We start from the raw sequence: 26,327 nt of genomic DNA, 5'->3' as shown, positions 1-26,327 counted from the left end.
ACGCCAAAGGGGCAGTGGGTGCACGGGATTGGGCAGGACAAGGAACCATCTCCGGCCTGCCACAACCAGCCCAGCGAGGCGAGCGGCAAGGCGGGCGACAGCCCCATAAATACCCCCCTCCATCTCCCCGCCTCGCTTCAGGGCCATACCCAGCAGACGGACGACTTCCGGCAGCAGACGACGCCTGCCCTCCTCGCCCCTCGAACCCCTCGCCCCTCGAACTCTCTCGCCATGAGCGGATCCAAAAAGTCTCTCTCTTGGCTCAACAAGCTTCTCCCGCTCTGGATCTTGATCGGTACGTTTCGCAGCGAGAGAGAGAGGCATGCCCAAGCCTGGCTGGTCCGCCCTTTGCCCGCCGCAAAGCCCTAACCCCGCGATCAACCCTATTTTGCTCGGTTTGTGCGGCGTCTGATTCCACGTGATCGGCCCTGGAATGCAGCCATGGTTACCGGCATCTTGCTCGGTAAATTTGTCCCAAGTGTCCAGGCCGCATTCAACCAGTCAACCATCGTCGATGTCTCTGTTCCAATTGCCGTTGGACTGCTTTGGATGATGTATCCAGTGCTTTGGTGAGTCCTTGACGAAGACTTGGTCGTGCTGCATCATCAAAGCCAAAGGCATCTCGTGATGCCCATGGGACTAACATCATGTTCAAATCGGCAGCAAAGTTCGATATGAAGAGCTCCCTCAGCTGTTCAAGTCACAGCACGCCGTGAAAACGATAACGACAAGCTTGCTGGTCAACTGGATCTTTTGTCCATTCGTCATGACTGCGTTCGCCTGGGCAACCCTGCCCGATCTCCCGGGCTTCCGTGAGGGCATTGTCCTTGTCGGCGTTGCACGATGCATCGCTATGGTAGGTTCCCAACTCGGTGCACCATCAAAAGGGTCCAAAGGACGAAGCTCATTCCCGATACTCTTTGGCAATAGGTTTTGATCTGGAACGAGCTCTCTGGAGGAGACACTGAGTGGTGTGCCATCATTGTCGCCGTCAATTCCATCCTCCAAGTCCTGATATTCAGCCCTGCGGCATACTTCTTTTGTGTCATCGTCGGAGGCGGATCAAACATCTCAATCGACCTTTGGCTTGGTATGTAGTTCTCGAACGCAAGTTGCGCTTCGTTGGGGCCAAGTGGCGGAAAGTCGCTGACACTGCAAATCCATCAGTCACCCGAAGCGTTCTCGTGTTCCTCGGCATTCCGCTCCTTGCGGGCATCGTGACAAGGTTTTCCCTTCGCCCAACCCTTGGCTCCAAGTGGTACGACGAGAAATTCCTTCCAGTTATTGGCCCCACCTCTCTCTTGGGCCTGCTGTACACCATCGTGGTCATGTTCAGCCTCCAGGTGGGTCTCGTCCCGCCTCCTTTGGAAATGCGCTGTGATGCAATGCGATCTCTCGGCTTATGTTTGACTTTGCTCACCCAGGGCAATAGAATCATCGACGATTTCGGCAGCGTTGCCAGGGTCGCAGTCCCGCTCGTGCTCTACTTTGGCACGGTTTTTACGGCAACATTTGCCCTGTGTGCTCTCCAACGCGTGCCCTACGAACTGGCTGCCACTCAGTCGTTCACCGCTGCCGGGAACAACTTTGAGCTTGCTATCGCCATCGCCATCGCAACATACGGAGTCAATTCCCAGCAAGCACTGTCCACTGTGATCGGACCGTTGATCGAGGTTCCAATCCTTCTGGGGCTTGTGCACCTCTCGCTCTTCATCAAAGACCGCTACGAATCCGTTCGTCAACGTCGGGCCAAGAATGGCGATCTTGAAGGTCAAGCTGCATCCGGTCAATCCGTTTTAGTTAGTGATCTCACTCACTTGGAAGACACAGTCAACATCATGCCTAACGACGAGAAAGCCTCATCTGGCAGCAGCGTCATCTTTGTCTGCCGAATGAACTCGTGCCGATCGCAAATGGCCGAAGGTTGGCTCAAAACACTTCGGATGAAAGCCCCAGCCGGCACCATTGGACGAGTCGAAAGTGCTGGCCTGATCGGGCAGTCGAGAGTCCATCCCGTTGCAATCAAGGTGATGAAAGATCGCGACATTGATCTGTCTTCACAGTTCTCCAAGGGAATCGACCGATTTAGCCCTTCCGATTTCGATATTGTGATTTCAATGTGTGGCTGTGGAGCGTCGGTCCCCGAGGAATGGAAGATCGGAAAGCGCTTTGAAGATTGGAATCTTGAGGATCCCGATGAGCAGCCTGAGGAAAAGTTTGTCGAAGTATCTGAGCAGATTCACGAGCGATGCCAAGAATTGATCGCCTCCATTTCCGAAGGCCGTGCACCAACTTACTCGCTCTACAGCGAGGCCGATGGCTGTGCATACCGCCCTCGGCCAAAGAACACTTGATTTGCCCTGTGTGCCGCTGTTGGCCTTCTCTTGGCTACATTGTAAGGATAACGACATCCCTCGCACGAACACATTGAGACACGGTGATGTTTGAGAATATACAAAATAGAGGCAGACTTGGTTTGCCGCCGGAGCATCTCGCACAGCTTCACTCTCATTGGGTTCCAATCAAGGAGTCAGCGGGTCTTGCAAATTGAGGGTGGCCCGATGGGCTGAGCGAGGATGAAGGCGATGGCTGCCGCACATCGAGAGAGCATCGAACTTGGGCGCAGAGCTCCGGTTTCAGTGAGATAAGCGGATGGAGGGAAACCGGCCGGCCAAACATGGGGGATTTCGATCGTTCTCCCACATGAATGCTCGCCAATCCCGCGCTGCCCCTCCAATCAGCCCCAGGACACTCGAAAGTGCGCGACATACCACTTGGCTCCCCCTCCCACCACCACGACGACTTTCCAGCCAGCAGCCCTCCTTTTCAGCAGGAGGCACCATTTTCTGAGCCAGCGGGCTTGCACTGTCACTTCACTTTTGTCGCGCCAAACTCACCAGCAACCAAGATCATATCGCAACAAAGCACGATGGTACCGCTGCAACACGAGCCGCCATGATGCTTGTGCGGTGAGCTTGGATGCTGACTCTCTCTTCTTTGCCCTGGATGTCCGCTTGGAACCATGGACACGTTCGTCGCGAAGGTCGACGCTCTGACTTGGTAACAGTCCCTCCCAATGCGGCCTTGAGTAATGCAATGCATCGACCGAGCGCACTGCAATAACTGCCATTTCCATGGATCTCAGGAAGGATCTATCGATGCGACAGATTTATGACTTTTACGGCACAAACAGCAGCGATGAAGGCATCAAGTACGTCCCTCGGCTGCTTGATGAATGCATCTCTCGGGACTTGCGGGTCTGGAGCGGTGCGCCTCGCCCTCCAGCGTATCGGGCCCGCAAACCAGCATTGCCTGTGTCTCACGCTTGCTTCTGGTTGGCGATGACATCTGGATCTACATGCTAGATACCTAGCCACCGTCTTTGAGATCGACCAAGAGTCCGAACGGAGCGGCATACTCCTGGATTTCTACTACTACAATCTGAGGTACCGTACCACCGACAGGCCACAGCGCTCGACAAACAATTGAAGTCATGGATTGCAGCTGAGCCATAAGCCGCCTCGCGTCGTTCATCGTCACTGCTTGGCGTGGCTATCATCTACGAGACCCGTGGATCACCATATCGATACTGAAGCATGCAAACCCTTCCGGCGTTGATCTGCCAGCTTTGCAAGACATCAAAAGTTCACGCCAGATAAAACCTCGGCCTTCTTTTCCATCATGAAGCAGACACACAACAGCTGTACCGGTGAGGATGCAGACCATCGGTAGAACGTATGACTCGCGCTCTCGCATGCCGTAGGGTCACTCACTGCCGTCTCTGCCCTATCCACAGCCTCGCCCTTTCTGAATCTGCAAAAAGACTACGAGGCCTTCAAGGGTCTACTTCTCAAGCACTCTGTTCACCGTCCACCGTATAGCCAGAAGGTGTTTTCCCTTGAGGACGTGAAGATCATTTCGGAATATGCCCGCAACACGTCTGTAGCTGCAATCGAGTCTCGCAAGGCTGAAAACTTGCTGGTTGGTCGCGAGCATGCTCATATTCTTACCACGAACCACGAACCATCATCCCATTCACAACATCCTCCGCCACCACCAGGTACTTTCGACATTACCTCATGTACAAATACGCGTTCACCAAGAAACTGAAGCTAGATCTCGTCGTCGACAATCTCGATATCACGCCCGTCGCCCTGTCTACCGAGAGTCTACCCGGCAAGATCGAGGGAGAGGTAGCGTTTCGAGTTGAACGTGCTTCTCTGAGACGGCGGTGGTTTGGGCGGCGGAGTCGCTCAAGCTCGGTGAATTATCGATCCTGATCGCTACTCTCATCGCGTTTCCATAGGTCGAAAGTACTCAAAAGATAGAAACGTCTGCCGCAAACCCCTCCGAGCTCCAGGCGACTGTTGTGCAGCCAGCACAGACCGCCGTGCCGCTTGTGGCCGACGTACTGGAGGCAACACAGGTGGCACCCCCAGCAGCCAATCCTCCCCCGGTCGTCGAGGCCCAGCCAGAGGCGCTCCCAAGCGATAGCAGTGTCGAGGCGCCATTGGAAGACAAAGCAGGCAAGTAATGCCGGTAGCGCCTTCGATAGTGGTCTCACGCCATTAATCAGCACGCCATGGTGTTGCCTTTGATTCGTGTTCAGGCGAAAAGCCAATACTCTCGCAGCAAGAGATCGTCGCCGAAGAGCTCCGCAGTCACGTCATGACAATCCTCTCTGGCAAGATCGACGAGCTGAAATCGGTGCTGATGGGCAAGCTTACGGCTCAAGAGGACGTGATCAACCAGAAGATCAAGAAGATCGAGGAGAGAGAGGAGGAGAAAAAGAAAGATCCAAAGGCAGCCAAGAAGAAGTAGATGCTGGAGCACGAGGAGGCACCTGGTTTTCCAGAGAGTGGTCGCCAGGGCGGTATCAATGGAGACTGTCGAGCGAGGGTCTATGGCGTCTTGTCCACAGGGTGCGCATTCGGGGCGGGCGAGCGGGATGAAGAAGATTCACTGTTTCCGAAAGGCGAGTTCGTTTGTCGAGTTCGCCTCTGTCGAACTGCGTCCGTGAAATACACCTTGAAATATGATAGGCTCCAGATGCATTCACGAGCCGAGGGAGAAGCGTCTCTTCAGTCGCCCGACCTACTTTGAACACAAACGGATCGATCAGATCATGCAATATAACGACTCAGAATGTCGAGGTCAATATTTCTCGACCAGGCTTCCCCGGGTGTCCCTGACGTTGATCCGTAGGTCTCCGGTGGGCAGGCTTATTCACCGAGGAAATAACTTTCCTGAGCCGTGCTGGGGTAATCGAGCATTACATTTTCCGTCAGGTTGAGATCTAGAACCTCGTTTGGAGGAGGTCCACCAGAGTCGATCGAGATGGGCGCAGGATTGGTGATGAGTTCTATCCAGCTTAGTGTTCGGGCTTGATAGGCTGGAACTGGATCGCCCCATGCCGACATATTCTCATGGCGTTGGCGAGAGCCATGTCCTCCCAGGTCAAAAACAGCTCCGTCAAAGGGCATGCCCTCCAGTAACCCGTTTTGGGCTTTTATCGGGCTCAAACTAAAAAGGCTCGCTCTGGGTAAGACCTCCCGAGAGCTGTGTGTCTGCTCTGTGTTATCGAATCGGAAAGTATTCGCATGATCAATTCAAGAGACACAAGAATGTGCCAGGATGGAAGATCATGAGACACCATCCGTATGGATCTCAAAATGGGATTCAGTCTGAATGCGCTGCTCCTGCGATCACTTGTGATCACTTGCACGGACCTTCGCTCTGCCCCAGATGGCTGCTTGGCGATCGTGGCCCATAACCGAAGGGTGAGGACACGGCTGATTGCTGGATTGACGGAGTGTTGGGGCGCTCTTCGATACGAGGAGTCGATACCTCTGGGTCTGGCGGTATCAGCAATAGAGGCTCCCGAACAACCGCTGTGGGACAGGCACAAGCATTCACGGATGGGTGTGCTTGGGGATGCTGGGTTTCGATATCTTCCCGGCGACCATCGAGGAGGTCCCGATCGTATTTTTTGTGCCTGAAAAATGTTGCTCGGCAGTAGAGCCGCTCGGCCTCCGGCTTATCGACACATCTGGAGCAGCAGCACAGGTATCGCGCAGCTTGCCGCTTCCGGTTGGGCTCGGGCATCTTTGACTCACACGGTGGGTCAGCGAGAATCGGACGGGCAAGTGATCGGCACTCGAGGAAGAGGTTGGCTCTCGCTCGTGAAGGATGGGAACTCGGCAAAGACGTGGCCAACGGCCGGATGTGATCTCAGGCAGCGAGATCTTGGTTGGACCGATTCCGCGCCGCCCTTCGATGGGACTTCGGACCTTGGAGCACCGCGGAGGTCGCCGTCCGAAAACTGGAGGCAGTTGGCAAGGGTGGCGAGGAGGATCGTGCGACGGTGGCAAGGAGCGGACTGAAAGTGCCAGTGCCTTGGGCGCAAGGTCGACACAGAAAAGGAAGGCGCTGCAACGGATTTGTTTGCCAGGAGGGATGGGTTCTCCTCCCGGTTTTCGCCAAGAATGGAAGGCGGGCTGCTGCGCATGGCGCGATTCCTCTCGGCAAGAAGGCAAAACGCGGTTTCCCTTCGTTCAGAGCACATGCCACATATCAAAGCGATTGATCGAGCAACCGCGCCTCGAGTTCATCATCTTTCCCACCATGAGCGACGAGGACATTGCGACGGTAATGGAACGAATCTTCTGTGACTTGATCCTGCTTTCATATGCCCGGGACTGATTCCCGCACCTTGTCCCCCCCCTCGTATCAATGCCTCCGGCATTCCATGAAATTCGCTGCCACTCGCTGCTCTGAGCGCTCATTGCTGAATCCCTGCGATGATTCCTCGTTCCTCCAGATTGAGTACTTTGCCCAGCGAAAGTGGTATCACCACATCCTGACGGCATGCGACACCGCTCTCAAGAAGCGCGTCGGTGATCCGGTTCTCCGGTTCTGGAGATGCGTCGCGCTGACGATGGATGGTAAACCCGAGATCGAACGGGATTGTGGGCAATAGAGTGGCCGAAACAATGCCACCTAGATACTGGCTAGGCTGTGGTATCTGCTGTCATTTACCGTAACTCGAGTATCGCTCATTCATGGTTCCACAGGCAAACCAACAGAGGCCATTCGAGAGCTTGAAACTCTGCAGGAGAAGAGAGACTTGGCTTTAGCATGCCCAGCCGCAATCATATTTGCTCATCAGCAGTGCAAACACGTCGGTATGCTGTGGTTCCTTTGTGTCTGCCAAGGATCTCTGCACAGCTTTCTGCAAAGCGATCCATCCGATGACGACACTGATCAAAGGGCTGACTCTGCCGATACCAGACCACGAGGCCGTCGAGGAACTTCAGGCGCGAATCACCATCATCAGCTCGTCCGGAGCGGTCACGGAGCGAGCCTTGCTCCAGAGCGGTCTCTTCCACCTGTATCTTGGATCCCCAGACACGGCAAAGCTGCACTTGAGCAAGGCTCAGGAGCTCAACTCCAATTCAAATGCCGCCCTCGCGAGCCTCGGCATGTACGAAATCAACAACAGTGATCCAGATGTGCAGAAGGCACTGGCTCTCTTTGGCAAGGTCCTGGCGCGCGCACCCAAGGACCTCGGTGCGCTTGTGGGAAGGCTCCGATGTCTCCGGCTCCAGGGATGTCAAACCTCAGGAGCACTCGAAGTAGCCTCGCAGATCATTGTCCACTACCCGGCGTTCGTCCCGGCGCATGTCGAACGAATGTACGTGCTTTTGGAAATGTCGGCATGGGAGCAGGCAGTGGAAGCCTCTCAAAAGCTGCTTGCACAGAGCCCAGACAACATTGATGGCTTGATCATGATTTGTCTCAACGAGATGTGCCGCGAGGGAGGTTCCAAGATGGTTGTGCCTTACATCAACTCGCTCAACAAGGTCAGTAGCCCTGGATCTGCCACCGCTGCTACTTCTGCTGCTGCTGGTTTGCATATAGCCCGCAACTCCAGAAAGCAAATATGCCCTCCCGAACAAGCACGACCGAGCCATGCCGAGATCAGGTCCAAATCCCACCTTGGCTTGACCCGTGCTAACATGCCTGATCTTGCCCGTCAACCATGATCTGAAATTCCCATTTCCAGGCGCTGCTCGGCGCTGAGCCTTACAACTCCGAACTCTACTACACCATCGCACGCTCGTTTGTGCGGCTGGCCAACCGGACTCCAGCGTGAGTACTCCCGAGCGTGCCGGTGCTTCCATGTCGCCTATCCACTAACCTCGGTTGGACAGTATCTTGGAGCAGTGTATTTCGCTTCTTGAGCGCGCCATTGCACTGAACCCCGCCAGCAGTCAGTGCTACACCGAGCTGGGATTCACGCAGCTTCTGCAAGGCAGGTGGCGCTTTTGTTCGTCGTTGATACAATCACACTGGGTGGAGGGCCGCGAGATGTGATCGACAACGAGACCGACAGTAGTATGTGCTGCGTCCTCATCCTCATCCTTTGCCCTCCAGGAAACCTCGCAAAGGCGAAGCAGTCCTATCAGCAAGCCTCGTCACTAGACGCACACAACATCCATGCATTAGAAGGCACGTTCAATGTCGCACAATGATGTCATCTCGCATAGTTCGGTACCGCTGATACAAGAGCTTGATCCATGACAGGGCTTATCCGGTTCCAGCTCTACAGCGGCGATTTTGATCAGGCGCAGGAGCAGCTCGAGATCTTCAACGAGATTCAGACATCCATGGGTGAGAGATGCTGCTTGTTGCATTCCCGTTCATTCTCATAACATCACTTTGCATTATTTTGCATTATTTAGTATTCTCGTTGCTTCGATCATACTGCATTGGTGCCGCATTGATTAACTGCATAATCGCAATCGAAATGCTAGAGCGATCGCCAGAGGTCGCCTACTTGACGTCTGTGTATGTGTGGTACACGAGACGGGATGCCGAGAAACGACTCAAGTATCTCCAAGAGGCAGTGAGTCTGCAAATGCGGCGCATACAGTCCGAGACCCTCAGGTATGACTGAAGTGTTGCGGGTGGGTGGCAGGTGGCAGGCGCCGAGTCTGAGATCATGGATGCAGATTGCGACGTCGGCTAAACGTTACCGGTGACCGACAGTCTCAGCTACTTTTACACCGTGAACCCGGATTTTCTTCTCGAGATTGTACGAGACTACATGGAACATTGCCCCTCTGAGCCTAAGAGGGAAGGTATGTTGACAGCAGCCCCAGGTGGGGACAAGGGATGGGCGCAATAGAAGAGGAGGGGGCATGTCCCGTTATCATTGAGAGTACGATCGGCTCTATCGAGCGTCTGACACGATCTCTCCTGCACCACTGCACAGGAGAAGAGCCTGATAAGCTATTGTCAACGGTGCACAGTTTGCTCGAAATCGTATCAAAGATTGTTCCGGGCTCAACCGATGCCATGTTTTACATGTCCAAGCTCAAGTTTCTCTCCGGAGACAAAATGGGTGCGCAGATGGCGGCGTCAAACTGCCTTAGAATCGATAACGGCTATTCAAAGGCAAGGGCGGCTGCATGCACTGGATTGTAATCTCAGATCCATCGAGCTCTTTCGAGTCGAGAGCATTCTCTGTAAGGCATAGTACCGTATCTGGGCACTGCTAATATCTTATTCTGGCGGCGGCGCGGCGTTCCCAGGCACATATATTGATGGGCCAGATCCAGCTCTCCAACAACCACCCAAAGTTGGCCATGCAGTCGCTCGAAATGGGCTTGAGCTACAACTTCGAGGTGCGGCACATACCACTGTTCCATATTCTCAAGGCCAGGGCACTCAAGATGCAGGGCTCGTACGAAGAAGCTCTGGCGGTACTGCAGGCTGCCATGAATCTTCCCGGCATCAAGGACTTTTCAAAGAAAGGTACATGAAAGTGGGATGGGGTATTGCTGCCGCCTGATGTCGGCGTCATATTTATATAAGGCTATGCTTACTGCCGCCAGGTGGAAAGCCAACACCGCAAATACGCGGCTCCGACACAACAGCGACAGCCGCCGAGCGGGTGGCGCTCTATTTGGAGCTGGCCAACACCCATGTCAAGCTCAAGAACATGGTACGTGATCCAGCCATTATGGTGCTCATGGCAACGCCAGCGAGGACCCAGTCGGCGCGACACTGTACTTGCCCGGAACGTCTGTGATTGGCAGTAGCTGCGATAGAGAGCAGCGGCGACTGATTGATCTCGGTGTCGTTCTTCTCCATCCATGCGTGCCCTGGAATGACTGCTAGCACGAAGCGGCCAAAGTCATGTCCGATGCTTCGTTCCTGTTTAAGGGAACGCCAGAGCAAGAGGCCATCACTGTTGCCAACGCCACATTTGCTCTTGAGCGCGGCGAGATCGACTCTGCCCTAGGCATCCTTGCAACTATCACGAGCGAGCAGAGGTACTGAATCGACGCATCGGACATACAGCGTTGACACTAGCGCCTCCATTGGGCTGACTCGATCATCCGGTAGTCACTTCATCGAGGCTAGGGGCATCATGGCCGATATTTACTTGAAGTACAAGAACGACAAGAAGCAATACGCTCGCTGCTACTCTGAAATCGTCGAGCATAGCCCCACTGTCGAGAGTTGCATGCTCCTTGGCGACGCATATATGAACATACAGGAGGTTGGTACCGCCCCGACTCGCCCGAGTTACGGACCATTCTGTTCAAGGACATTGATCTCGCTGCCTGTTGCTTGTGCACTTAGCCGGAGCAAGCGATCGACGTGTACGAGTCTGCCCTTGAATCCAATCCAAAGTCAGCCTCTTTGATTGGCAAAATCGGAAGGGCGCTGTACACAACGCATAAATATTCGCGGGTAAGCCATTGCTTTGACAAGGGCCGGAGGGAGTGGTCGTCGAGGAAAGCGCCGGCTACAGACAAACGACAGACGGAATAATGGTGTTCACCGCCAATCTTTGGACCGCCTGTTCAATCCCAAACGTCGCTGCCATCACTTTCTCTCAGGCCGTATCGTACTACGAAGCAGCGCTGGCTCAGAATCTCCCAGATGCAATTGGAATCCAGCTGGAGCTTGCAAGTCTGTACACAAAGCTCCGCCAATACAAAGATGCCGAGCGAATCATTGCCCAGGCCCTAGACAGGCAAAAAGGTCGGCCAATGAATATGTCTGGGTGCGAAGGAATTCCTGTCGAGTGCTTGCGCATCCAACAAAAATTTGCATGCCGCCCTCGCATTGGCTGTACGGGAGCAACAGCCTTCTGTGCTTCGTGCAGGCTATCGTATGGTCGAGCAAAGCATGTAAAACCGAGCGATCTGGATCAGAGATTCGGATGAGCCAAACACTAACGGTGCTCTGCTCATAGTGGATGAGATTAGCTCTGCTTCGGTGGACGTCAAACTCTGCTCCATGCTTGGCAAAGTCCACAAGGAGGGGCAAGACCCCAACAAAGCCGTCAGCGCACTGAGCCGTGCTCGCGATTTACAGATGAGGTAGCTGCTGTGAAGGCGCACATAACCCATAGCGCGGCTGTACTTACTATCCGTGAATGCTTGGTGGAATAGCATCATATCCAAGGACGTTTCAGCCCAGGGCAGCAAGGATCTGCGCCAGACGGCGTCCGAAATCTGCTTCGAGCTCGGTGATACATACGCACGGCTTCTCAAGAACAGCGAGCGTGCCTCAGCGTATTTCCACGAAGCTATCCAGCACAATCAGGAAAACAAAAAGGCAAGGATGCTCTCCGCATCAAATCGCATATGGAAACACGTGGCTGTTTTGTCAGTTTTCGTTCGATACACCCCTCTGGTCTGTTTGTCCACATGCGAGCAGCACTGTGGGTGGCTGCTAACCCGACAATCGCTCATCTGCAGGCGATGCTTGCCCTCGCAAAGCTGTACATTTCCAAGGGGGATTTGACCGCGGCCCAAAACCAGTGCTCAAACATGCTCCGAATGGATGTGGGCAACGAAGAAGCAACCATGATGATAGCGGACATAATGCTGCAGAAGAACTCGTACAGCTCAGCAGTCTTCCACTTTCGCCAGTTGCTGGAGAAGAATCCCACAAACTACTCTGCCTTACTGCAGCTCATCGAGATGATGAAGCGGAACGGGAAGCTCGACGAGGCCGAGCAATTTTTCGAGCTCGTTCAGAAGCATTCCAGTAAAGCGAGCCTGCACTGTGGATTCCACTATTGCCGGGGTCTATACTACAGGTGGGCGCTGAACCCAAATGAATTGGATTGGGTTGGATTGGATTATTGCAGTCATTTGCAATCCATATTGTAACAGGCATGCACTGGAGCCTGTTCTACTGTCGAAATAGTGACTGATGCTGTGGGTTCATGGCGTTGTTCGACTGGATTCAGATACTCAAACAACCCCAACGAGGCGCTCAAGGAGTTCAACTACTGCAGACGCGACGCCGAATGGGGCGAGCGATCGCTCATCCACATGATCGAGATTTTTCTGAACCCCGATAATGACACCATCGGAGGTGACGCCCTCGAGAGCGTTGCCGACACCAACTCAAGTGCCGACAAGTCGGAGACAGACAATATGATTTCCATTCTCACTGTGGACAAGCTGCTCAAGGTTGGATGCGCAGGGCTGGCTCTCGGAGCTACGTGTGTGCTCATGCAGCTATCGTGATGGCTGATGGCTCGTTGGCCTTTAGGAACTCCCGCAGTCTCCCAAGTCGCTCAGGACCCAAATCCTCGAAAACTACGCTGGCATGGCCACCCGACAGAAGCCAGACATCGAGCGTGCTTTAACTGGGTTCACTGCGATCCTCAACGTCGATAAAGACAATGTCTCTGCGCTGCTGGTAAGCATCATATCCCCTTGCACAGTCCAGTACCCGGACACTGCTGCAGTGCTCGCCTTCGTGAGCTCGCTGGTGACTGGCACTTATCCATACTGAATCGCGGTTGTAGGGAATGGCCACAGCATACTTGCTGCAAAAGCAGGCGCCCAAGGCACGCAATCAACTGAAGCGAATCGCCAAGATGGAGTGGAACGACGAGCTGTCCGACGACTTTGAAAAGAGCCTACTGCTGTTGGCTGATACATACATTCAAGTAAGTGTTTTAGACTGCATCCCTCCTACTATGTGGCCCCTCCTGCTATGTGTCCGACACACTTGGATTGTCTGTTTGCTTCCACCGGGCAATTCATTACAGCCAGACTGCTCGAAACCCGCTTCCTTGGAATCTTCAACATAACGAGCCTCATTCCACGGTCCTCGCAGGGAGGGAAATTCGATCTCGCCACCGAGCTTCTGAAGAAGGTTCTGTCAAAGAACATGTCCTGTGCCAAGGCCTTCGAGTACATGGGATATATTATGGAGAAGGAGGCCTCCTACAAAGATGCGGCAACCCACTACGAGCTGGCCTGGAAACTGCAGCGGGAGTCCAGCCCGGCGATCGGATTCAAGCTGGCATTCAACTATCTCAAAGCGAAGCGCTATGTCGAAGCCATCGACGTCTGCCACAAGGTTCTTCAGGCTGTCCCGGACTATCCCAAGATCAGAAAGGAGATCATGGATAAGGCGCGCGCGAGCCTGCGAGTTCCGTAGCCGTGCTTGTTTTTCAATGCGGTCGCTGCATGGTGTGCCGACGTATCGGCTTGACCGTCACAAGGCAGATGATCGTTGGTCCTGCGGGACGGCGGCCGAGTCCAGGCGTAGCTGCTGAATATACAGTTGAATATACAGTTGAATATGCAGTTTACTCAGATGAAAATAGGGCACATGCACTTCCGTTTTGTCGGCGTAGCTGTGATAGCCAGTGTCCAGCAGGCCTTTCAAAGGAGTCGTCTTGGTAGCCTCCGAGTGAAGACATTGGTCTCCACAATCGCCTGCACAAGATGGCCATCTTGCGCACCGCACCGATGTGGCATTCGATATTGTGCAGCTGCTGGGATTCTTCCGGCTCCTGGCAAAGTGGGAATTTGCGACGCTGGGCTGCGCTTGATCTCGACATGGCGCTTGAATCTTGACCTCCCCAGCGACAATCCGCATTCCCTACCCATCCTCTACCTCACCCTGCATCGATGGATCAACCTCCCCTCAGGAGGAGGGCCCGGCCTGCCGTCCCCCCTGGGAGAGCGCCTCAATCACAGCGTCCTGCTCGGTCCTGCCGGGGCTGGTGGACAACCGTCCAAGCCGCCGCCGTCGTCGCTGTCGTCGCCGTCATACTCTTCTCCGTTGTTCCTCTTGCTCGCCCACCGAATACCTCGGCTCCACACGCTGTCGAGCACCACGACACTGCCCCGTATCCAGTTCAGCTTCAGCAGCCTGTCTATCCAGCACCCGACGAGATGAGCGCCCACGGCAAACGTGTCGAGGTTCAAGTCTCGCATCATATCACCAACGACGAGGAATGGAAGCGTATGCTCACCCGCAAAGGCGTCCTTATCGGTAACCAACTTTAGCCCTCGCATTGGCGAGTCGAGAGGCGAATTCGTGCTGGGCTCTGTGGTCCCGCGTTCCTCGTCGAGCAAGTGCGATGTGCGGAGGCCCCGAACGAATGGCCCTCCTGAAGCATGGCCTCTCACGGGCTCTTGTCCATCAGCTTGGCTTGATCTCGGGCGTTGAGGACCGGGTTGGGATGCATAGAGAATGAACTAACCGTATTTCGTCGCCTTTTTCCGTTGCTGTCGTGGTCGCGGCTGCCGATTCGCCCATCGCATACCGGATATCGGCTGCCGCACGTAGTTTTGGATGTGTTCTGTAAGATTGAGAGCACCGGGTGTCGATTGCTGAGATGAGCGAGTTGCTCGGCCCGCCGACGCTGCTGCACTCTGACTGAACTGGTCAGCGGTTCAGCGCCTTGGTTGTGATTATGCGTCCGGCTGCCGATCATTCCTAACCAACATCGGTCCGACTGGGCATTGGCAGCGAAATGGGCTGGGCCCTGCGAATCAATGCAAAACATCTTCAAGCGCATGAAGATGGATTACGGAGAAGAACTTGCGGTCGTCCAGGTGCGTGTTCTGCCGCCCAAGCTCGATGGCAACCGCCGGACAGCCGACGGCAATGTGCGGGCCAGCAGGTGGCCGCAAATGCTCACATCGTCATCCTTGATCCCGTCTCCAGGCTCAAGCAGACGGAATCGCCGCGCTCGAAAAGTTCCGGGATCGATCCTGCCCGTGCTTCATGTTCTTCTACGTATGTATCGTTGCGCTGGATTCGGTTTCGGTTTTCTGTCGAGTGCGCGCACTCATCGTCTGTAATGCTCAATGCGCTGCAACAGGATGGTACTCTCGTCAACATCATCAAGGGGCCAAATGCCCCCGTTATCGAGCGCACCGTCAAGGAGCAGGTTGCGTTGGTCAAGAGCGGGCAGCCCCCAGTACCGGTAAGTCATTTTCCTCGGGTGCTGTGCGAGACACTTGCCGTTCTGGCGACCACCGAATCAAGCTGACACTCATGTGCGTACGCTTTACAGTACGTCGTCGACGGACAGATGCCCGGGCTCAGTATGCAGGCCAAGGAGGTGTCCGATGCCATCCAAAGCAACGCCGAGCTAAATGGCGGCGCCGATGCGGAAGAAACCCTGGCCATCATCAAGCCCGATGCGATGCATCCTTCGGTGATTGACGAAATAATGGAGCTGATCAAACGCAACCGCATCGAAGTTGTTCGCAAAAAGAAGATATGGCTCACCCACGACGAAGTCAAGGAATTCTATGTCGAACACCAGAGCAAGGCATTCTTCCACATCCTCACAAGCTATATGTCATCGTGAGTAGTGGCTGGCCGGCCCGGGACGCTCTTGTTGCCCAGACACCCCACAGCAGGCCATCGCCTTTCGCAGATTGGTAACCCGATGACCATCTGCGGCGTCGATCCAGGGCTCCCTGCATTGCCCTCGTTCTCAAAAAGGCCAACGTGATCGCGTTGTGGAGAGGAATGATGGGTCCAGCAAACTCACACCGTGCAAAAGACGAGCACCCCAAGAGGTAAATGTAAAGCTGCGACGCTCGTCCCGCGATTGCCAATGGGTGCGCAGATTGTAGCGCTGAGCGACATTGATGCCAACGGACCTACAGCTTCTGGCGTGTGTGCTGGCGATACAAGCTCAGCGCCGGAAGTCGATTGCTGGGCCACCATGTTCGATGCAGTGCCTTGCTCGCACTCATCATGCTCCCTCTTGTGCTCCCTCTTGTGCTCCCTCTTGTGCTCCCTCCAGCATTCGTGCCTTGTTCGGCACAGATAACCTAGTCAACGCAGTCTATGGCTCTGACAGCGCCGCATCCGCGGAACGAGATATCCACTTTATGTTTGAAACACCGCACGTACTCGAGATGCCGATGCCCGAGGTCACGCACTCCATGAAGGCGTCGCTCCAGAAAACGCTTGTGCTGATCAAACCCGATGCAGTTGCTGCAGGCAAGGTCGAAGAAATTATCGAGCGGATCATGTATCGCGGCTTCAAAGTCATGCAGCGCGAAGAGGTTTCTTTCACCTCCGAGAGCGCCATCCAGCTATACGAACATCACAAGCAGCAGCCATGGTTCGAAGATGCCATCATCCACCTGTCCAGGTATGTCATAGGCAAAGCCAAGATGCTATTGTGTTGCTCTGGATGCCCGATGCAGGCCTTGACGCATCTTCCTGACTCTGCAGCGAGCCTGTCATCTGTCTGGTGATCAAGGGCGATGATGCCATCAACGGGTGGAGAGAAATGATCGGACCAACCGATCCTGCGGAGGCGCGAGAGCAGTTCCCGATGAGGTATGCATTCTGTCGCTGCATTATATCCCCTGTATCCTACTGCTTCATTTTTGCACCCGGAATCCGATTTTGCATTGCCGTATCCGACCCTCTGGGTGTGTATGGCCTGCGTATTTACAAGGGCGGGTTTACCTGCAGCATTCGCGCTCTGTATGGAACCGACATTGTCAAGAATGCCGTTCACGGCTCCGACAGCATCGACAATGCCATCCGTGAGATCCAGCATCTGTTCCCCAGGGTTCTAGCACGAACTGGCTCGTTGGTGTTTGCCACACGGCCTGGCAGTGCCCGTGACATGTCCCTCGAGAATCTGCTCAATATGGAGCGAACCGTGGCACTCATCAAGCCAGACGCCTATGCTGCTGGCAAGAAGGACGAGATTGTCGAAAGAATCAAGTCAGAGGGATTCACGGTCGTGGCTGAGAAGGAAGTCCACCTGTCGCTCGAGCTGGCGCAGGAGTTCTATCGCGAGCACAACGGCAAGCCGTTCTTCGAAGATCTGACGCAGTGGATGAGCAGGTGATGCGCGCAGCAGTGTGGTGTGCATGCCGATTGGACGTCAGTCAGGTGGAATGAATTTTCATCGTGGTGGAACATCAAGCGTGTGAATTCCAAGGCGCAGTTGGGAACTCTGGTTGAAACTGATCCAGTCGGCCTGCTCCCGCTGTCGGACAGCTCGCCGATATACGCTATGGTGCTGCAAAAGGAATCTGCGATCAATTCATGGCGAGAGTTAGCCGGCCCTACCAACTCGGTGAAGGCCAAGGAAATTGCACCGAACAGGTACGTGCATCCTCGGCAGCCATGTATCCGACCAAGCAAACGCTTCCCTTGGCAGCCGACTGAGTGACTTCTCCGCTGTAACTTGCATCAGTATCCGCTCCCTCTATGGGACAGACGGATCGCAAAATGCAGTCCACGGATCTGACTCGCCCTCCTCTGCTGAGCGAGAGATCAAAGTCATATTCGGGGAAGAAGTCGCGCCGCTCCCGCCGAATGTGGCGCCATCCAAGCGAACCAGCCGTGTGATTCACGAGTCTGCCCGCCGACTGTCCAAAGACCTCCAAAGAACATTTGCACTCATCAAACCCGATGCCTATGGCGCCGATAAGAAGGGCGATATTATCGAGAAAATCAAGGCCAGCGGCTTCAACATCGTCAAAGACCAGGAAGTCCAGTGGACACTCGAGCAAGCGCAGGAGTTTTACAGAGAGCACGAGGGCAAGCCCTTCTTTGAGGGTCTCACCACCTGGATGAGCAGGTGAGAGGAGAGAGCATTGCCGCTGCTTGGAAGACCACCGGCCGTTTATTGAGCACTTTGATAAATTTCCGATCCGGGGCTCTAGCGCACCAATCTACGCCATGATCTTGGAGAAGCCGAACGCCATCTCGGCCTGGCGCGAGCTTGCGGGCCCGACCAACTCTGAAAAGGCTCGGGAGCTTGCACCTCAAAGGCAAGTTGTCTGCCGTCCTTGGCTATCCTTGGCCGTCCTTGGCTATCCTTGGCCGCCCTTGACCGCCCTTGGCCGTCCTTGGCCAAGTTTCTGACCTGTGTCCATCGATCCATGGACTCGTGTTTGCTATACAACAGTATACGAGCACTTTTCGGAACCGACGGCACCAAGAACGCTGTCCACGGCTCTGATTCAAAGCCGTCTGCGGCACGCGAGATTGGGCTCGTCTTTGGCGACGGGTTTATTTCCAAGGCGGGCTCGCTGGCTGTCCTGAACAGCGGAGACATGTCGGAGCTTCAGAGAACTGTTGCCTTGATCAAGCCCGATGCCATGGGTGCCGGCAAGAAAGACGAGATTATCGCCAAGATCAAGCAAGCCGGTTTCACGATTGTCAAGGAGGCCGAAATGCAGTGGCCAGAGGCAACCGCAAAGGAGTTCTACAAGGAGCACGCCGAAAAGCCATTCTATGGCGAGCTTGTTGCGTGGATGAGCAGGTGAGCTTTGGTTTCTATGCAGGGCATGTTGTGCACGTTGTTGTGGATACGTTTGAAGCGACATGACAGCCGCATATCCACAGCGTCCAGGGCGCCTGTCAGAGCTGCTAACCTGGCTCGGTACCATCTGTACTCGACAGCGCCCCGATATACGCAATGGTTCTTGAGAAGGAGGATGCCATCAAGGCTTGGCGGGAGCTCGCCGGCCCCACCAACTCGGAGAAAGCCAGGGAGTCCAGTCCAAGCAGGTAAGACTCAACTTTGTCGGTCTGCTTCCTGCATCACAGCGACAGCTGCGCCTCAAATCGCGAGTCCGGGCCGTCATTAGGTGAATGTAACCCCATCTCTCTTGATTTCCAGCATTCGTGCATTGTTTGGAACCGACGGCTCCAAGAACGCGGTGCATGGATCGGACTCGCCGACATCTGCAGAAAGGGAAACCATGATCGTCTTTGGAGACAACTTGCGTAGTTCGGTTGCAGCGAACTACGGTGTCCAAGGCGCCGTGTCCGAGCCAAAGCTTGAGCAAACTCTGGCTTTGATCAAACCCGATGCCTATGGCGCTGGAAAGAAGGACGGGATCGTCGCACGCATCAAAGGAAGCGGATTCAGCATCGTCCGTGAGGCCGAGGTGACATGGACTCCCCAACAAGCCGGAGAGTTCTACAGAGAGCATGAGGGCAGGCCGTTTTACGAGACTCTTGTGACCTGGATGAGCAGGTAATGCGGCACAGCAGACGCGGAGCTGAGCATCGTTGTCGTTCACAAAGACTGATCGCGGCTCTCTGTCTGCTCGCTGCTTTGCATCCAGTGCGCCCATATATGCCATGGTCCTGGAGAAGGAGTCGGCTATAACAGCTTGGAGAGCGCTGGCCGGACCGACCAACTCGGAGAAGGCGCGAGAAACAGCCCCAGACAGGTATGTAGTGCCTGGAGCCTGGACTTTGGCCCGTATACGATCCTTTTCGTCACTCCTCTGTGCTTGGCACGATTGTCGTGGGTGTTGGGCTGGAGTGGCGATGATCCTGATGCTGTGCCCTAACTTCACCAATAGCATACGAGCGGCGTACGGAACCGACGGTACACACAACGCCGTGCACGGATCCGACTCGCCAGGATCGGCCCAGAGGGAGATCGGGATTGTTTTTGGCAGCTCGGCGGCGCAGGGCCAGGCCGCACCGCAATCTTCGGGCGATCTGGCAGGCAAAGGCAGCGACAATGCCGCCGCTCCGGGCCCTGGGGCACCCACGACTCAGCCCAACTCGAAGGCAGGCTCCCGAGTGCTATCTCGATCGGATACAGGAGTGGACTCGAAGCTTGACGCCCCGATTGCCTCGGCCGACGGAAGTGCCCCTGTTGAAGTTGTCCCTTAGTGCGGCTCTGATCGGATGTAGATGCACGGCCGTGTCTCTGGGTCCACTTGGCAGAGTGTGATGCTTGAAGCGGGGCTCCGAGGCCAGCTTGCGATTCCGTTGCGGCCACCACAATACACATCCATTTGAAATGATATATATGTGGATTGCTGCTTCATTTCGGTTGTCCACCGCTCTGTAGACCATCGCTCTGGTCGCATCGAGCTCTCTACAGAGCAGAGGTAGAGTGTTCACAAATGAAGCAGAACGGCCGCTTTGCCCTCGGCTATGGTTTTTTGGGAAGAAATACACCCACACCCAGTGTCCGCAATAGCCATCCACCTGCAGGAACTAGGCAGAGTGTATTGAACCAAGCGACTGGCTCGGCTCGGCATCTCGATCTCGAGAGACGGCACTCTACATCAGGCTACACATGTGGTCAAATACATGCACCACACTCACGCATCGCGACGCCAATGTCCTCCACAACATGATATCTTGTTTCTGAACGGGCTGTATTCCATCGCAGACACGCTGGTCAGGTTCACAAACAGATCGGCGCATAGTTAGCCCCGATTCTGCCACACTGGGATCTGCGGTATCCGCTCACTTCTGGTTGTTGGTGTCGTTGAAGTTGACGGCGGAGGTCATGGGATAGAAGCGCGAGCCGCTGACAGGGAGAGATGCGAGAATGTCTCTGGCCGCCTTGTCCTCCTCGGAAGTAATGGCGACGGCAGTTGCGCCGACGTTCTCCTCCAGGTACTTGATGCGCTTGGTGCCGGGAATGGGGATGAAGTCGTCGCCTGTGGATTCGTGCGAGGACAGCCGGTCGATGTGAGCATCAGAATCGGGAGGTGAATAGCCACCCAACTCTTTCGCAGTATAGAGGAGCATGAACAGCATGATAACACACCTTGCGACAAGACCCAGGCAAGCACAAACTGGCTCGGACTGACACCCTTCGCTTTGGCCAGCTCCTCGAATTTCGTAGCCAGGTCGAGGTTCTTGGCAAAGTTGTCGCCCATAAAGCGCGGGTTGAGACGACGGACATCGTCTTCAGCAAGATCCTCGAGCTTCTTGATCTGGCCGGTGAGGAAGCCGGTGCCGAGGGGACTGTACGGAACAATGGCGACACCCAGCTCGCGGGCGGTCTTGAGCACTTCGTTCTGCTCAATGTCCAGGACCCAGGGGCTGTGCGAATGCGTGTTTGGTTAGGCAAGCAACAATGGGAACCGGAAAATGCATGCAGTGACTCAGGAGCTGCCGAATATGACGCGAAACAAGATGAGAAGCCGAACGGGCGGATATATGGAGGCAGTACCTGTACTCCATCTGGATAGCAGCAATGTGGTGGACCTTGCAGGCACGGCGCAGGGTTTCGGCGTCGCATTCGCTCATACCGAGATAGCGAACCTTGCCTTCGGCCACCAGCTCGGCCATGGCCCGGACAGTGTCTTCGATGGGGCTGAATGAAATGCAGGACGGATCAGCTCATCATACCGAGCGGCTCGGTGCGCTGGACTCCAAGCCACCGTGGGAAACGCGATGGAAGGCACAAGTCTCCCTGGGCGCGCTGAACGGCTGCAACTGACAATAGCCACTTACACAGTGGGGTCGGGGCGATGCTGGTAGTAGAGGTCGATGGTTTGGATGCCGAGTCGCTTGAGCGAGTCCTCGCACGACTGGCGGACATAGGCCGGGGCACCCGACGATCCAACGATGGCACCCGAAGCTGGATCGCGGATGATGCCAAACTTGGTGCAGAGGAAGACCTCGCTTCGGCGGGTGGCAAGGACCTTTGCCAAGAGCTTCTCGTTTTCGCCTTGGCCGTAACTGCAAAACAGGACGACGCCCCAGGGAATTCAGTTGTCGGAAGGATGCAGTTGAGCCCGCCCATGAGACAACGGGCAACGACACCCAAGAGCATACTTGGATCTACGACCCACAGTCTGTGCAAACACAACACTTACATATCGGCTGTATCCCAGAAAGTGCAGCCCAGGTCGAGTGCACGGTTCAGGACTTTGATGGCGTCCTCTTCCGAAGAAGCACCATAAAACTCGCTCCTGGAAGCACAAGGAGATATATATGAGCACGGAGAGGATAGTGCACGGGAAGCCGCACAGTGGTGTGGGAATGCGACTGAAATACCGGCAAAACTGAAAGTGTGACTCACATTCCCATGCAGCCGAGGCCGATGCTGGAAACCTGGGGGCCGTTACGACCGAGGGCACGAGTAGGGATCTTAGAGACGGGCGACATGGCAATTGATTAAGCGACGGGTGGAACTCAAGGTAGTAGAGCAGATAGCCAAAGTTGCGATCAGGGAGATGATCAGAGATATTATCAGAGAAGTGACCGGTGAGATCGAGGATGGTGTGGAGGGAAGGTGCAGGCGATGACCGACTTTTATATCCGGTCTGGGGTGGCCCAGTCGCCTTCACGGCGCGCAGATTCTAATCACAACGTCCGCTGTCAACGCAACCGATTATCCTGGCAGGGCAGGAGGAACATCAAGTACTTCGCCTCCCACAGTGGCGGTATCACAGACAGTCGCATCGTGCAGCTCAATATGGATTTGACGCTGCCACACAAAGATCGTGGATTGGCGATGACAAATGTAGTCGCACGACCTCGCACCCAGCCACGCCCAATGCTCGAGGGTGCCAGCAGGACCGATGTATGAAGCGGCACTGGTCAATGCTGGCTGGGCTCGACTTCAATCGCCGATGGCCTGTACACACGATAATGCGCAGGTATATACCGATGTGTCGGTATGCCCGTCTTTGGCCACGCCGATGTATCGCCGACATCTGAGGTGTCGATCAACACTAGTCGCCGGAGCCGGGACGGCCGACGAGGGAGAACCGAAGCGGCGACCGTTGGCACAGGATCGGCCACGTACTAGCTCCTGCTTGTCTGTCTGCCTCGGCCAGGATGCAATGCGTCGCCGGCGGGTCAAAGAAGCCGAGGTCTGTTGTCAGGAGGGTGGGGCCGCTTTCGCAGCCGACCACGACCACGCGCCATGGCGGATTGTTCTCCCCCTGTCCACGTGAGCGTTTTTTTCGCTGCACCTTGGGCGCTCCGAGACCGCGACGATGCCCGCGACAACGACGACGGCATCCAAATCTCGCACGGCTGCAAGCGCCTGTCCAGCACCCACTGCCGGCAACCACAACTCCCGCTCCAGCGCCTCCCTGTCGCCATGTCCATCAGCCTCGGCTTTGTGGAGCCGGTCGATCCGACCGATCCGCTTATTCCGGATCTACACAGCTTTCCCGACAAAGTCGGCGGCCTGCCGGTACGGAACTGGATGCTGCAAGTCGCCAACTGCATCCTTGCACGATGCCGCTCTTGTCGGAGGCTATGGTCGGAGGCTATTGCCCCTTGGTCAGACGTCCGCACCTAGACAGCGCTCAAGGGTGGCCGACAGTACCCCCTCAAGACCCACCTGCCCCCGAGACATTGCCTGCCTTGCGCTTATTCCCTGGTTTGTTCCGAATCTCTGCCCGGTCCACATGGCCTCCCGCATGGCCTCCCACATGGCCTCCCGCAATCGAAACGCATTGGATCGTTTGCCCCGCGGGATATATGCTGCCGCAACGAACCATCCGAATCGCAGCTCTGGCTTGCACCGATACCCATGAAATCCGACTCTGCCAAGTGCGGTGTTTGCGAGAAGATCATGCCGCTGCTGCTTCAGGTGCGCTGTCTGTGCATGCCATGGTCGTGTCAATGCAAGCTGGATAGCGGAGCCAAGTGCGGATGGATGGCTTGCATAGAAAAACAGCTTGCGTTTTGGGTCCATCCCGTTGGCTGTGGGCTGCTGTTTTGCTCCGCTGACAGCCGATCGTCTTGCGGCTGAATCGATTCGGCGGGCGGACGGACACCCACTCGCGCAGATGTATACTCCCGAAGACAACTCGGTAGATGCATTCCATCGGGTCGTCTATGTGTTTTGCTGCAAGAATGGATCGTGCCACAAGACTTCGTGGAAGAAAGCGTACGTCGAACCGCTGGCGATGGATTTACACGCTGGGTGGATGATTTACACGATGGATGGGTGCTGGACCGAACGAGAGGAGACCCACGATCGCTCCTCGCTGAATCCTCCGAAAGCCGGGTGCCCTGCAGCGCACAATCTTTGACGGGCAGCGGAGAGACTGGATTGTGCATTCATCCGCATCGTCATTCCACCGGTCTGCAGAATCAAAGTCTTCAGGAGCCAGCTTCCGGAAGACAACCCATACTACGATCTCGAAGCACGGAACGGTACGAGGCTCTTCCTTGCCCATATCTTTTGACCTGCCAGTGAACTCGTCAGGATCGGCAGCATGTGGCACTATATTGATTGGCCGTCGATCTTTCCATGGCATGACGATGCGTGTTTCATATCCCCACTCTCATGTGCTCAAACTCTCCCACACTGACCTGGTCGTGCTCCGACAGTTCCAATGTGCTTCGTGTGTGGAATGGACGGAACTAAGCGATGTGCAAAGTGCCAAGTGGCCCGATACTGCTCGCGCGAGCACCAACTGGTTCACTGGAATCAAGGAGGACACAAGCAGCAATGCCCGCGGATTGCCAAGGGCGAGTCCATCGACAACGACCAGATCTCGGCTGACTGGCTCGCCAAGGTGGTGTTCCCCGAATACGAACTGGTGTCCGAGGCCGAGCCGGATCCCAAAACGCATCGGTACGAGGACGACGACAAAGTCAAGCAGCTCATGGATGGCGCCGCCATCGAGGAGGCGGACCCAGATGAAGTCGACGAAGACAGCAAGGTCGACGTGGACAAGGCCTTCCTCAAGTTCCAGAAGCGGCTTATGATCGAGCCTGAGCAAGTAGTCAGGTAAAGCCAGGCTGCTCCATTGTCATCGCGACGATTCCCGCGTGATTCGTTCGCCAGGATGTCGCTCGCCGTTTGGAATGCAACTGAAGGCTGCATTGGGCTCGAGAGCAAGCCCGAGGCCGAGCCCTGGGCACAGGACGGCGACGACAGCATCTCACGCTGCTTGCGCCATCATGACGCCGCCAGATACAACCGCAACGCCGAGGGAGAGGTCCCGCCACCGCTGTGGGGAAGCGATATGGGCAAGCCAACCGATGCAGAAGTTGGGCTGTGTCTCCACTGCGGCGGAAAGAGAGAGTTTGAGTTCCAGGTTCGTTGGCCCTCTCCGTCGATGGCTTCGCATGCATTGGATTGCGAACCTGCCTATCCGGCCGACATGGACCCGAGTCGATGCATCCAGCTTGCTGTCGCAGGCGGGCAGCCCTGACTGTGCATTGGTTTTGAGGCGCTGCCCTCTGTGTACCATCGGCCTGCCTCCACGACAAGTCGACCGTGGCGGTCTCTAGACTTCTAGCTCAAGCACCGCTGTCCTCTGGGGTTGCCCAATGTCCATTTCCGCATCTAATTGTACCTGCGATATCTCTCCCTCTGTCTGACACACCGGCCCACACCCCCAGGTCATGCCGCAACTGCTGAACTATATCGAGAACGACCATTCTGCGACCGACTCACTCGACTGGGGCACGCTGCTGGTGTTCTCGTGCACCCAGAACTGTCAACCGAAGGATATGACCTACATCGAGGAGTTTGTTTGGCGGCAGGACTTTACCGAGAACGGATGGGGAGACTCGCTGCGAAAGGGACAGGGCGAGCCACCCAAACAACCATCGGAAGAGAACTGATGGGGATCATCAAGCACACTCTCACGCTGTCGCTTGTTCGCTCTGGCTGTCCATGCTGGTCGGAGGAAATGAGAGGAGTGATCTGATCACACTCGATGAATCGGAGCCGGACAGATCGCTCAGTCACAACACAAATAGATGCAATGCTGCTCTCAGGAAAACAGGGCAGTGCCCCACTTGCGCTTCTTCATAGCTCAGGCCCTGCCTGTTGTTGGTTCAGGAGAGCACAGCCCCGAGATACAACACACATTCGGCCATCTGAACAGCACCGTGGTTTCTTGATGCCAAAATGGTTGGTCTACCGGGGCGCTCGGCGTGTGTTCTGGATCTTGGGTCTTGGGTCTTGGGTGATGATGGAACTGCTCAAAGTACTCGGCGAATATGGGTTTCCGTGGGCTCGATGCACATACCTCCCATAGCATCCACGAGGCGTTCGCAAAGGCAGTCAAATTGTCTCTCCTTGAATGTGCTGTTTGGCCATGGATGGGTGTATTCGGAACTCAGAACAAAGCGACGCCCCAACTCAAAAACAGAATATCCCATTTTCGTTTTGGGCCCTCTTTGGTCCGTGCGTGCTTCGTTCGTTCAAAGCGAGACACCCTGCGATCAACGTCCTCGGAGCTGCAAAAGGCGCGGGAACGAGGGAGGGAAACATGCATTTGTGTGTATTGACAGAACCGCAGAGT

The 26,327-nt window shown here is 55.4% G+C and overlaps 7 protein-coding genes across 7 annotated transcripts; 5 read left to right on the top strand and 2 right to left on the bottom strand.

The window, feature by feature from the left end:
* The first annotated feature begins 149 nt into the window (after positions 1–149).
* BJ171DRAFT_566068 (sodium bile acid symporter family-domain-containing protein) lies at positions 150–2,486 on the top strand. The gene is made up of 6 exons (XM_053113382.1): positions 150–295; positions 440–569; positions 664–856; positions 931–1,090; positions 1,168–1,343; positions 1,425–2,486. Exons 1-6 carry the CDS (start codon positions 232–234, stop codon positions 2,352–2,354), a joined length of 1,653 nt encoding a protein of 550 aa, XP_052969331.1. The 5' UTR covers positions 150–231; the 3' UTR covers positions 2,355–2,486.
* A 648-nt stretch (positions 2,487–3,134) lies between these two features.
* BJ171DRAFT_640008 (flagellar C1a complex subunit C1a-32-domain-containing protein) lies at positions 3,135–5,162 on the top strand (the record flags this gene model as incomplete). Its single annotated transcript, XM_053115756.1, has 7 exons — positions 3,135–3,211; positions 3,366–3,446; positions 3,627–3,709; positions 3,797–3,938; positions 4,061–4,193; positions 4,307–4,496; positions 4,610–5,162. The coding sequence occupies 7 exons, from the start codon at positions 3,135–3,137 to the stop codon at positions 4,819–4,821; spliced, it is 918 nt and encodes a 305-aa protein (XP_052969330.1). The 3' UTR covers positions 4,822–5,162.
* BJ171DRAFT_293947 (uncharacterized protein) lies at positions 5,163–6,359 on the bottom strand. Its single transcript, XM_053106960.1, has 2 exons — positions 5,730–6,359; positions 5,163–5,572 (listed from the first exon to the last, which is right to left on the bottom strand). The coding sequence occupies exons 1-2, from the start codon at positions 6,103–6,105 to the stop codon at positions 5,223–5,225; spliced, it is 726 nt and encodes a 241-aa protein (XP_052969329.1). The 5' UTR covers positions 6,106–6,359; the 3' UTR covers positions 5,163–5,222.
* Positions 6,360–6,624: 265 nt separating this feature from the next.
* Positions 6,625–13,636, top strand: BJ171DRAFT_561472 (uncharacterized protein; the record flags this gene model as incomplete). The annotated part of the gene is made up of 24 exons (XM_053113238.1): positions 6,625–6,648; positions 6,821–6,944; positions 7,074–7,184; positions 7,291–7,862; positions 8,066–8,151; positions 8,214–8,272; positions 8,437–8,511; positions 8,587–8,673; positions 8,817–8,949; positions 9,052–9,143; positions 9,278–9,459; positions 9,597–9,819; positions 9,900–10,009; positions 10,186–10,340; positions 10,414–10,570; positions 10,654–10,764; positions 10,914–11,058; positions 11,273–11,399; positions 11,472–11,637; positions 11,781–12,124; positions 12,278–12,503; positions 12,586–12,735; positions 12,845–12,988; positions 13,159–13,636. The coding sequence occupies 24 exons, from the start codon at positions 6,625–6,627 to the stop codon at positions 13,483–13,485; spliced, it is 3,930 nt and encodes a 1,309-aa protein (XP_052969328.1). The 3' UTR covers positions 13,486–13,636.
* BJ171DRAFT_493998 (nucleoside diphosphate kinase) lies at positions 13,637–20,102 on the top strand. The gene is made up of 18 exons (XM_053109979.1): positions 13,637–14,328; positions 14,626–14,640; positions 14,809–14,894; positions 15,007–15,078; positions 15,164–15,268; positions 15,359–15,654; positions 15,765–15,872; positions 16,103–16,456; positions 16,540–16,647; positions 16,786–17,166; positions 17,323–17,430; positions 17,522–17,908; positions 17,994–18,101; positions 18,239–18,595; positions 18,736–18,843; positions 18,956–19,315; positions 19,407–19,514; positions 19,650–20,102. Exons 1-18 carry the CDS (start codon positions 13,962–13,964, stop codon positions 19,966–19,968), a joined length of 3,747 nt encoding a protein of 1,248 aa, XP_052969327.1. The 5' UTR covers positions 13,637–13,961; the 3' UTR covers positions 19,969–20,102.
* A 188-nt stretch (positions 20,103–20,290) lies between these two features.
* BJ171DRAFT_439530 (aldo/keto reductase) lies at positions 20,291–22,475 on the bottom strand. Its single transcript, XM_053108025.1, has 6 exons — positions 22,124–22,475; positions 21,918–22,013; positions 21,553–21,780; positions 21,269–21,412; positions 20,861–21,138; positions 20,291–20,750 (listed from the first exon to the last, which is right to left on the bottom strand). The coding sequence occupies exons 1-6, from the start codon at positions 22,207–22,209 to the stop codon at positions 20,554–20,556; spliced, it is 1,029 nt and encodes a 342-aa protein (XP_052969326.1). The 5' UTR covers positions 22,210–22,475; the 3' UTR covers positions 20,291–20,553.
* Positions 22,476–23,064: 589 nt separating this feature from the next.
* BJ171DRAFT_493991 (programmed cell death protein 2) lies at positions 23,065–25,922 on the top strand. Its single transcript, XM_053109978.1, has 7 exons — positions 23,065–23,248; positions 23,570–23,650; positions 23,850–23,950; positions 24,155–24,219; positions 24,397–24,799; positions 24,986–25,109; positions 25,417–25,922. The coding sequence occupies exons 1-7, from the start codon at positions 23,153–23,155 to the stop codon at positions 25,639–25,641; spliced, it is 1,095 nt and encodes a 364-aa protein (XP_052969325.1). The 5' UTR covers positions 23,065–23,152; the 3' UTR covers positions 25,642–25,922.
* The last annotated feature ends 405 nt before the right edge of the window (positions 25,923–26,327 follow it).

Source organism: Polychytrium aggregatum (assembly GCF_025602895.1).
Source record: "Polychytrium aggregatum strain JEL109 chromosome Unknown BJ171scaffold_8, whole genome shotgun sequence".
NCBI lineage: Eukaryota > Fungi > Chytridiomycota > Chytridiomycetes > Polychytriales > Polychytrium > Polychytrium aggregatum.
Note: the sequence above shows the minus strand (reverse complement) of the source record. Positions and strands in the feature narration are given on the sequence as shown.